General features: G+C 35.6%; 1 protein-coding gene across 4 annotated transcripts in view; it reads right to left on the bottom strand.

Annotated features, from left to right (window-relative positions):
• The window catches only part of MCCC1 (methylcrotonoyl-CoA carboxylase 1), a 61,396-nt gene that overhangs the window by 23,907 nt on the left and 25,325 nt on the right, over positions 1-12,164 (bottom strand). For all 4 annotated transcript variants that reach the window (XR_002144394.2, XM_002928016.4, XM_034662262.1 and 1 more), the window contains 3 exons: positions 11,197-11,308; positions 9,305-9,386; positions 1,223-1,350 (listed from right to left, as the gene is read on the bottom strand). Coding sequence is in view for 3 of the 4 variants with exons in the window: in XM_002928016.4 (XP_002928062.2) it covers positions 1,223-1,350; positions 9,305-9,386; positions 11,197-11,308 (322 nt within the window). In the remaining variant the exon portion in view is untranslated. The remainder of the gene's footprint in view (positions 1-1,222; positions 1,351-9,304; positions 9,387-11,196; positions 11,309-12,164) is intronic.

The raw sequence follows: 12,164 nt of genomic DNA, 5'->3' as shown, positions 1-12,164 counted from the left end.
TGTGGAGTCTGCTTGAGACTCTTTCTCCCTCTCCCTCTGCCCCTCCCACCACCTCTAAAAATAAATAAATAAATAAATAAATAAATAAATAAATAAATAAAATTCTGGACTCTCTCAGTTACTGCTTCAGAAAAAAAAAATGTCCCCCCTTTCCTTGAATTCTGGAAACAGAGCACTCTTTTCAAAACTTTCTAAATCTGCTATAATTTTCCCATCACTTACTAACACTTACTAGCCTGATGTGCTTGGTTTTCATTAGCTCCCAAGGCTATAGAGGCCTCAAAGAATCTTATGGTTCAATTAAAACCACCAATCATCCCCAAGGAACCAGCAAAGGGAACATCATATTATTGTCCACAGACGTTCTGAAAAGACAAAATTATCAAAATCATCAAGACTTTAGCATCACAACACACAAAAATATTTAGATTCAGAATATATAGAGAACCAAGAATCCTACAGGAATCAAAAGTATTTATAATACTTAAACATTTTCTTCATATTAAAAAAGGTTGTAAAATCAATTGTTTTCAATAATGAGAGTAAAACAGACTAAGATATTATTCTTATTTGAAGGAATATGCTTTGTGGAACTCTAGTTCAGGCCAGTGCTTCTCAAACTATTTATAACAAAGGAACAATTATAGACTTACACTTTTGTAACATACAGTTACATTGACATATCATAGCAATGTCAGAAATGCTATAAAATTTTCTAAACACTTATTCTGAATGGGCTATACTTATCCTACCACAGGCCAGCAACAGTGTGTAAGTCAGCACTTTCATGTGGTTCACTCAATTGGTATAGACCATTACCAGCTCTTCCTTAGATCATTTCACTGGAGATAGCATCTGTCCTGCCTCTAAAATGAAATGATGGCCCAGCCCAGAATAATGTGGCCTCAGGTAGAGCATGAGGCTTTGATGTTGAGATAATGTGGTCACAAGCAAGCCTAAGTGGCAGCAGCTTACCTGCCCCTTGCCTGAGGCTGCCCCATGCCGAAGAGAAATGACGGTAAGTGATAGGTTAGAAATCTGAGTCCATAAAGTGACAATAATGTCTCAGCAACAAATGAAATATCATCTTTAACTTCCCATTTTCCTGTCCTCATGACAACCACCAAGAACTGAACCCTTGTCCAAAGTGACACCTTCTTTCAGGAGGCTAGCAGGCAACATATTCCCAAGACTGATCTTTAACAGAAAAAAATATTCCTACCCGAAGTTGCCACTCCACCAAGTCAGTTCCTGTGATCATCTCAGTAACAGGATGTTCCACTTGCAGCCTTGTGTTCATTTCCATGAAGTAGAAATTGTGCTTTGAGTCCATAATAAACTCCACAGTTCCTAAAAGATAAAATACAACAGTCACATTTCAGTAGTATGTAATCAGTAGAAATCCAAATCTTCTATGATGTATCACATCAACTTTTTATTAATACATTTTTAAATATTTAAAATATTATAATATATAAATTTAAATATTTTATTTAAATTCAATTAATTAACATATAGTGTATTATTAGTTTCAGAGGTAGAATTCAGTGATTCATCAGTTGTATATAAGGTATATACAACTCATTCCAACACGTGCACCCCTTAAAGTCCATCACCCAGTTACCCCATCCCCCCACCCACCTCCCCTCCAACAGCCCTCAGTTTCCTATAGTTAAGAATCTCTTATGGTTTGTCTCCCGACACCAGTGAGAGAAACAAATCACATCAACTTTTAATGTTGCCTTCATTCAATGGTAAACATTTTGCATTTTGTGAAGAAAATATCTCACATTTTGTAGTAGCAAACGATTTTTAATAAAAAATAGAGAGCCACATGAAATCTAATAATAGAAAAGTATGTTTGTTTTGAGCAAATGGTAAGCCCAAGTTACGAGCAGTCTCAACTGCTGCAGCGAGGAGAACATGGCTGGACCATGTGTCACGGCTTCAGTGCACCAAGAGCCCTGGAACCTCACACTGGGACATCCTATCTCACTCTAACCCACCAGAAGAAATATAATAACATTTTTTCCTCCAGACTGTGGGCTTTGGAGGTCTCCATTAAAAGTCCTTTTGCCGGTGATCCACTGGAAGGTTGCTTAGCAACTAAAACTATAGCTTTCCTAACTTTATTAAGATATAATTTCATATAATAAAATTTATCCATTTTAAGTAGGGAAGCATGTTGAGTTTCAATTGCAATTGAATACAGTCATAGAACCATCACCATTACCATGAAAATGCAAAACATTTCCATTATCCAAAATGTTCCCTTGTTCCCCTTTGTAGTTGGTCTCTTCCCCAGGTCATTGGCTCCAGGCAATCATAGTTTTTTCTAGAATGTCACATAAATGAAATCATATACTACGTAGTGTTTCGTGTTTGAGTTTTTTTCACTTAGTTGAAAGTTAGTTCCATATAATTTAGACTATATTTCAAACTGTAGGTCATTAGTGCCTTGTAAAAATTTAGGGATGATTTCCAGTTTCTGGTCCATAAGAAGCTAAGAAGTCAGCATTCTAACCTGACAAGAGTAAAAAGCCAAATAAACTGAAAAATCAACAATTTTTCTCAGGATCCATCAGAGATATGAGGTCACAGGGCAAACTGCTGCCCCTTTAATCAGAGACAGACAGGCAAATACAGAGATTCACAACTTGCTGGAACAGAAACCCATGAACTAAACTTCTAAGGGAACAAGTACCAGAGGAGGAAAAACTGGCTGTAACTGACGAGTTGCTGGACGCTCAGTGTGGACAACTCTGAGTTGCAAACTCCAAGGACAGCGCCCCATACTTTTGTGTTTTACTTCCAGAAGCTCTATCAGGTCCTCTGTGAATACTGGAGAAAAATCCCCTTGAGCCTCTAGCAGCGGAAGGGGAAAAGGAATCATGTGAAGTATGCCAGGGTTCTGTTCTGAACACGATTGGTCCACAAGGGAACTATTTTACTAGAGCCTAAACTATGGGGGTTTCCTCAGAGCCTAATTAACATAACTGAAAGAAGGAAAATATACAACTCCAGCCATCCTGTCCCCCATAAGTGAATAAATCAAAACAAGCAAAAAACAAACTGAGATGCACTGGTGAAATTCACAGTTCAGGGCACAAGCTCACCAAAAAACTTAGATGTAAACCTAGGACCACAGAACACTTCCCCTTCCCTACACCAACCACCACATGACTAAAGACCTCTTCACCACATTTCTTTTTACCTGGCACCTCAGTTCTGGCTATCAAGAAAAAAATTACAAGGCATACGACGAGGCAAAAAACATAGTTTAAGGAGACTGAAAAAGTATCAGAACCTGACTCAGATATGACAGAAATATTGGAATAATAAGACAAAGAACTTAAAAACATTTTGATTAGTACACTAAGAGCTTTAATGGAAAAAGTAGACAGATGCAAGAACCCATATGGATAACAGAAGCAGAAACATGGAAATTCAAAGAACGAATCAAAAAGAAATGCTAGAAATCAAAACACTGTAATAGAAATGAAGAATGCCTTTGGTGGGCTCATTGGTAGATTGGACACAGCTAAGGAAAGAATCTCTGACCTTGAAGATATGACAACAGAAACTTCCAAAACTAAAAGCAAAGACAAAAAAGACTGAAGGAAAAAAAAAACAATATCCAAGAACTGTGGACAACTAGACAAGGTGTAACATATATACATAATGGGAATACCAGAAGAATACAAGAGAAAGTTCCATAAACAATATCTGAAGCAATAATGACTAAGAATTTTACCAAATTAATGTCAAGACACTGAACCACACCTCTGGAAGGTCATATGGCACCAAGCAGGATAAATGCCAAAAAACCCTAAACCTAGGCATATTGCTTTCAAAGTACAGAAAATAAAAGGGAATGAATGAATGAATCCTGAAAGAATCTGGGGTGGAGGGGAAACACCTTACCTATAAAGGAGAAAAGATAAGAATCATATATGACTTCTCTTCAGAAACCATACAAGCAAGAGGAGCAGAGTGCTACTTAAAGTTCTGAGTGAAAAAAAATCATCAACTTGGCATTTGTTATCTTGTGGAGTTATCCTTCCAAATTAAAGAGAAATAAGAACTGCTTCAAATAAACAAAAATTGAGAAAATGTATTGGCAGCAGATCTACCTGCAAGAAATGTTAAAGGAATTCTTTAGAGAAAAGGAAAATGACACCGGTCAATACTCCAAAAAGACATAACAACCTTAATGTGTATGCACCTGAGCAGACAGTGTCAAAATACATGGGATAAAAACTGAGAAATGCAAATAGCTGAATCCACTAACACAGCTGGAGATTTTAACACCCCTCTATCAGAAATGGACAAATCTAGCAGGCACAAAAGTAAAGACATAGTTGAACTCAACAGCACCATCAATAAATTGGATATAATTGATGTCTATAAACTACTTTATCCAACAATAGCAGATTACATATTCTCAAACTCACATGGAACATTCACCAAGAGAGACCACATTCAGGGTCATAGAAAAAACCTTAACAAATTTAAAAGAACAGATACACAATGTTTGCTCTGAAGACCACAATTAAATTAAAAATCAAACTAGAAATCAGTAATAGAAAGATAGCTGGGAAAAAAAATCCCAAACAACTGCAGATTAAATAACACAGTACTAAGTAACACATGGGTCAAAGAAGAAATCCCAAGTGAGTTTTTAATACTTTTTTTTTAAAGATTTTATTTATTTATGTGACAGAGACAGACAGCGAGAGAGGGAACACAACAGGGGAGTGGGAGAGGAAGAAGCAGGCTCCCAGCGGAGGAGCCCAATGTGGGACTCGATCCCGGAACGCTGGGATCACGCCCTGAGCCGAAGGCAGATGCTTAAGGACTGCGCTACCCAGGCGCCCCCCAAGTGAGTTTTTAAAATATTTTAAACTAAATGAAAACAGAAATACAACTTTTTAAAATTTAGGAGATGCATTGAAAGCAGTAGCTTAGAGGGAAATTTATAGCACTGAATCCATATATATGAAGAGAAGAAAGATCTAAAATTAAGCTTCCATTTTAGGAAACTAGAAAAAGAACAGCAAATTAATTCCAAAATAAGCAAGAGAAAAGAAATAATAGAGTAGAAATCTATGAAATTGAAAACAGAATATCTAAAGAGAAAACCAATAAAACCAGAAGTCAGTTCTTTGAAAAGATCAATAACATACATAAGCTTCTAGCCAAGTTGTTTAAGAAAAAAAAGAGACAAATTATTAATATAAGAAATGAAAGAAGGGAAATTACTACTGGTCTTACAGTTGTTAACAGGATATTAAAAGTATATTATGAACAACTCTACGCCCATAAATTTGATAACCTAGATGAAACAGACCAATTCTTTGAAAGACACAATCTGCCAAGAGTCACACAAGAAAAAATCACTCTGAAACAATGTGAATAGGCCTATATCTACTAAGGAAGTTGAAATGATCATTAATAACCTCCAAAACCTCCAAAATAGTCCCAGATTGGTTCACTGGTGAGTTCTACTGAACGCTGAAGGTAGAATTTATACCAATTCTCTATAATATCTCCCACAACATAGAAGACAGAATACTTCCTTACTCATTTTATGAGACCAGCATTACCTTAATACCAAAACCAGAGAAAGATATTACAAAAAAAGCTACAAATCAATATCTCTTATGAACATGGATACAATAGTCTTCAACAAAATATTAGCAAATCAAATCCAACAATGTATAAAAATAAGCATACACTGTGGTGGGAATGCAAGTTGGTACAGCCACTCTGGAAAACAGTGTGGAGGTCCCTTAAAAAGTTAAAAATTGAGCTACCCCATTGTCCACAATAGCCAAATCGTGGAAGGAACCGAGATGCCCTTCAACAGATGAATGGATTAAGAAGTTGTGGTCCATATATACAATGGAATATTACTCAGCTATCAGAAAGAACGAGTTCTCAACATTTGCTGCAACATGGACGGCACTGGAGGAGATAACGCTAAGTGAAATAAATGGAATATTACTCAGCTATCAGAAAGAACGAGTTCTCAACATTTGCTGCAACATGGACGGCACTGGAGGAGATAACGCTAAGTGAAATAAATCAAGCAGAGAAAGACAACTATCATATGATTTCTCTCATCTATGCAACTAAGAACTAGGAAGATCGGTAGGGGAAGAAAGGGAAAAAGAAAGGGGGAGTAATCAGAAGGGGGAATGAAGCATGAGAGCCTATGGACTATGAGAAACAAACTGAGGGCTTCAGAGGGGAGGGGGGTGGGGGAATGGGATAGACTGGTGATGGGTAGTAAGGAGGGCACATTTTGCATGGTGCACTGGGTGTTATATGCAACTAATGAATCATCGAACTTTACATCAGAAACCAGGGATGTACTGTATGGTGACTAACATAATATAATAAAAAACCATTTAAAAAAAATAAGCATACACCATGACCAAATGGGATTTATCCCAGGTATGAAGGCTGGTCCAACATTTGAAAAACAGTTAATGTAATCCATCACATCAACAAGCTAAAGAAGAATCATATGACTGTATCAATAGATGCAGAAAAAGCATTGGATGAAATCTAATACCTCACTATAATAAAAACTCTCAACAAACTATGAATAGAGAGGAACTTCCTAATTTGATAAAGAAGATTTACAAAAACCCACATTATATTATATTATATTTTATATTATTATATATTATATTATATTATATTATATTATATTATATTATATTATATTTAATGGTGAGAAACTAAAAGCTTTACCACTAAGAAAAGAAATAAGGGAAGGATGTCCACTCTCACCACTCCTTTTCAACATCATACTGAAAGTCCTAGTAATGCAATAAAAGAAGAAAAGGAAATAAAAGGATACAGATTGAGAAGGAAGAAATGAAACTGTCTCATCACAGATGACTTGTCTATGTAGAAAAATACAAAATACAAAAAAAAACCAAAAGCACTGACAAAAAAAAAAAAAAAACAAAACTCCTGGAACTAAAAAGTGATCATAACATATTAACAACGTTAATATACAAAAGTCAACTGTTTTCCAAATACCAATGATGAACAAATAGAATTTGAAATTAAAAACACAATACCATCTACACAAGTGCCCCCAAAATGAAATAGGTATAAATCTAACAAAATATGTATTATAAGATCTATATGAGAAAATTAGAAAACTCTGATGAAAGAAGTCAAGGAAGAACGAAATGGAGAGATATTCCATGTGCATGGATAGGAAGACTCAACGTTGTTAAGATGTCAGTTCTCCCAACTCCCAAGATGTATAGAGACAACACGATCCCAATTAAAATTCCAGCAAGATATTTTGTGGATATCAAAAAACTGATTCTGGTCTTTTAAAGGGAGAGGCAAAAGACCCAGAACAGCCAATTCAATATTGGCTATTTGAGGAAGAATAACAAATTTGGAGGACTGACACTGAGTTCAAGATTTATTATAAAGCTATAGTATTCAAAATAATGAAGTACTGGGGAAAGAACAAATAGATCAGTGGAGCAAATAGGCAGCCCAGAAATAGACCTATATAAATACAGTCAATTGATCTTTGACAAAGGAGCAAAGGCAATACAATGGAGCAAAGACAGTCTTTTAAAAAAATGGTGCTGGAATGGTGTATGGTGCATGTCTACATCAAAAAAAAAAAAATCAATCTAGACAGAGATCTTGCATTCTCAGAAAAATTAACTTAAAATGGACCATAGACCTAAATCTAGAACACAAAACCATAAAATTCCTAGAAGACAGCAGGAGAAAACCTAGATGATCTTGGGTATGGTGATGCCTTTTTAGGTACAACAGCAAAGGCATGATTCATTAAAGAAATAATTGATAAGTCAAGCTTCATTAAAATTAAAAACTTAGGCTCTGCGAAAGATAATGTCAAGAGAATGAGAAGACAAACTACAGACTGGGAGAAAATATTTGCAAAAGACACCTCTGATAAAGGACTACTATCCAAAATGCACTAAGGAGCCTTACAACACAATAATAAGAAAACAAACAAACAAATTTAAAAAATGGGCAAAACACCTGAACAGACCTCACTAATGAAGAAACACAGAAGGCAAGTAAGCATATGAGAGAAGATGCTCCAATCATGCAATTAGGGAAATGCAAATTAAAATGAGATACCACTACACACCTATAGAATGGAACACTGATAATACCAAATGCTAGTGAAGACATGGAGCAACAGGAACTCTCATACATTGCTGGTGAGGGCGCATCATGGTACAACCACTCTGGAAGAAAGCTTGGCAGTTTCTTACAAAACTAAACATACTCTTACCATATGATCCAGCAATCAAACTTCTTGGTGTTCACCTAAATAAACTGAAACTACGTCGACACAGAACTCTGCACATAGATTTTTGTAATAGTTGTCTTTATAACTGCCAAACTTAGAAAGCAATCAAAGTGTCCTTCAATAGGTGACAGGATAAGTTGTGGTACATCCAGACAATGGAATATTATTCAACCCTAACAGAAATGATCAACCCATGAAAAGACATGGAGGAAACCTACATGCATATTATTAAGTGAAAGAAGCCAATCTTAAAAGGCTACAAACTGTATGATTCCAACTATATGATCTTCTGGAAAAGGCAGAACTATGGAGGCAACAGAAAGATCAGAGATTGTCAGGAGTTAAAGACAGAAAGGGATAAAGAGCAGAGCACAGAGGCCATTTAAGGCATTGAAAGTACTCTGTATGATACTACAATGGTGGATACATGTCCTTATACATTTTTCCAAATGTATACTATACACCAATGTCATAGAAAGTACAATATCAAGAGTGAACCCTAATGTAAACTATGGATTCTGGGTGATAAGATGTGTCACTGTAGGTTTGTTGATTGTAACAAATGAACCACTCTGGTGTGGGATGCTGATAGTTGGGGAGGCTGTGCAAGTGTGGGGATGGGAACTCTGTACTTTCTGCTCAATTTCGTTATGAACCTAAAAAATTAAAGTTTACTAATTTTAAGAGGCAAAAGAAATTATTTTAGTGATTCCATTTTAAAATGGGATAGAAAATATCAAATAGCATTACACATAATTAGGGTAAGTACTGTTTAGTGAATTTTTTTTTCCAAACATACATATATAGACATAAATACTTATGCTATATACTGGGTCTCAATGTAAAATGTATTTCTTAATGTGGATATAATTTGTTTGAAAGGCAATGATTTAAAAGTTCTAAGTTTCTTTTGTCTTCTGAACAAAAACAAATGATTATTTCTTCCCCTCTATTTAAAGTAAATCTGCGTACCTGCTCCGACATAATTTACAGCTTTAGCAGCTCTGACTGCAGCTTCTCCAAGCTTTTTTCTTATTTCAGGTTTAATACCAGGCTATGAAAAAATATTTAAAATGCATTTCCATTAGTTCTTTGCCCTACTAGAAATTTCCATTAAGATCCAATATTGCATTTCTAGGTATCAAATATTACATTAAAGACATAATAAGGATAAATAACGAATGCTATACATTTCATCAAGAAACACACCCTACACCACAGTCAACAGCCCCATACCAAAGTTTAATGGTTCTTTTAGTGATTTCTATGAACTGCAGATATTATTCAGCATAATGATAGATCTATCTCCTTTGTACCTACATAAGAACTTTCATGACTATATGTCTAATTACATGTACCCATACAAAAACTATGAATGATCGCTATTTTATTTAAAGATGGTAGAGCAACCTGAGCCATGTGCCCAAGAATAATCTTGGAATAATGGTTAACCTTAAGATTCCAAGTTAATAAGAAAGGTTCATTAAAAAAAATGTAGATCAAAAAGTAGGCAAAGGTTGTAACATTTTAAAACAGTGCTCCACAGACATATATTTAAACAAACACTGCTTGAAAATAAGGCTTTACTGAAATTATTGTTGGCATTTACTTTGAATGATATAATATACTCTGCAACAGAAATTAAAATTTGAATACAGTATGAGAACAACAAACTGATTAACCAGAAACCTCGGATCCCTGACTTTTTAGAAGTACCTACAGTAAAAAAAAAAAAAAAAAAGGTATAAAACCTTGGACAAGAGAGAAGCCTATGGTAGTGGTAGACTCAAAAGAAATGTAAATCCAAAAAGAGGTAATTCTAGCAGTACGCCTTGACCTAGAGGACAACCTAAACCAATCAAGAGAGAGACCCAAAGAGATGTAAACAATTCCAAGGGGGCAAAAGCTGCCAAATAAGAGCAAATCTCTCTCCTTTACAATAAACCTCTATGGCAGGAAGATACTAATATATTTTAGGGACACCTGAAACAGCAGTTAAAATAAAAGAATCTTCATAAAAAATATATTCAATGAACCAGGCTAATCCATTCCTCAAACATTCCCATTACAATTAAAAATCTACATGAGAATATTATACAATTGCTCATTATAAATCAGATACAGATCTTCCTCCACTTACAGTGGGTTATGTCCAGATAAACCCACCATAAGTTGAAAATAGCGAAGTTGAAAATGCATTTAAATACACGTAACCTACCAAACACCCTAATGTAGCTTAGTCTACCTTAAATGTGCTCAGAACACTTACATTAGCCTACAGTTGGGCAGAATCATCTCACACAACACCTATTTTATAATAAATGGCTGCATATCTCATGTAATTTGTTGAATACTGAGTACAGAGAGTGTAAGAACGGGTATGGGTAAGAATGATTTTAAGCCTATCAGCTGTTTGCCCTCCTAACTGTGTGGCTGAGTGGCTCACTGCTGCTGCCCAGGAGAGTATCATACCATACACAGAGCCCAGGGAAAGATCAAAATTCAAAACGAAGTATTTCTACTAAATACGTTCTCACTTTTGCACCACTGTAAAGCCAAAAAATTCTAAGTTGAACCATCATGAAGTCAGGGACAGTCTCTACTTGGATCAGGGTAGATTTTCCTAGATCCCATCCAGAAGGATCATGGCCCTATTGTGCCCTCAGTATGATAGCCTGAGGAAATCAACCCCCTTCTCACCCCCAAAGCACCAGTGGGGCCTTAATATTATACTACCACTGGGAAGCAGGTATTCAGCAGGACTTAGGAGGAGACACTACCTTCACAGATTTCTGATGTGAAAATCAGAGTGACTGAGGTTTGTGTTATAGAGAAGCTTGCAAATTTCTTTACTAGGTCCTTACCCCTGGGGCTTCCTCAATGATCTTCTGATGTCTCCTCTGTACACTACAGTCTCTTTCAAACAAGTACACAGCATTGCCATGGTAGTCACCAAACACCTGGACTTCTACATGCCTATTTAAAAACCCAATCAGAAAGTTTCCATTTGTAGAATAAACATTCTAGGGGAAAAAATTACATACATGAAGTGACTAGGAATTAAGAAAACATAGGAGACTATATTTATAACCTCAGAGTAGGGGCAAGTCACAAGTACAAACTGGCAAGGAAAACACTGACATATCTCCCATCAAAATTACAAATTATAGTCATATTTCATGTATTCTCAAAAAGTCAATGAAAACTTTTTTATGATAAGGGGATTTTTATTTTATTTTTAATTACTTTTTAAAAGATTTATTCATATATATAGAGAGAGAGCAAGCGGAGGGAGAGGCAGAGGGAGAGAGAGAATTCTGAAGCCGACTCCCCATGGAGCGTGGAGCTGGACGCAGGGCTTGATCCCTAGACCCTGAGATCGTGACCTGAACCAAAATCAAGAGTCAGCTGCTAAACTAACTGAGCCATCCAGGAGCCCCATGATCAGATTTTTAAAAATCAACTCTTATGGTCAGATTTTATAAACTCAGGCAGACTAAAAATTACAATGGCTCATCCATAATTAATACAGATCATTAATTTTTTAAAAATATTATTAATATTACATCATAAAAACAAAAATGGCACTTTAATGTTGTATCTAAAATAGTAAAATTATGAGAAATCATATTAAGAGTAAATGCACAGAACACTTAGGAAAATTAGGGTAACAGACCATTTGGTGAACATGAAAGCATTCTTCTCAGTAGGTTTATTTTGATATGTTCACTCTGTAGCTCACCTCACATTTTCACCACCAGGATGTAGAAACGAGTGTCCAGCAAATGTTTTTTCTGTTGATTTTTTAAAATAAAAATTGTCAAAAAGAAGA

Source organism: Ailuropoda melanoleuca, chromosome 1, assembly GCF_002007445.2.
Source record: "Ailuropoda melanoleuca isolate Jingjing chromosome 1, ASM200744v2, whole genome shotgun sequence".
NCBI classification, from domain to species: domain Eukaryota; kingdom Metazoa; phylum Chordata; class Mammalia; order Carnivora; family Ursidae; genus Ailuropoda; species Ailuropoda melanoleuca.
Note: the sequence above shows the minus strand (reverse complement) of the source record. Positions and strands in the feature narration are given on the sequence as shown.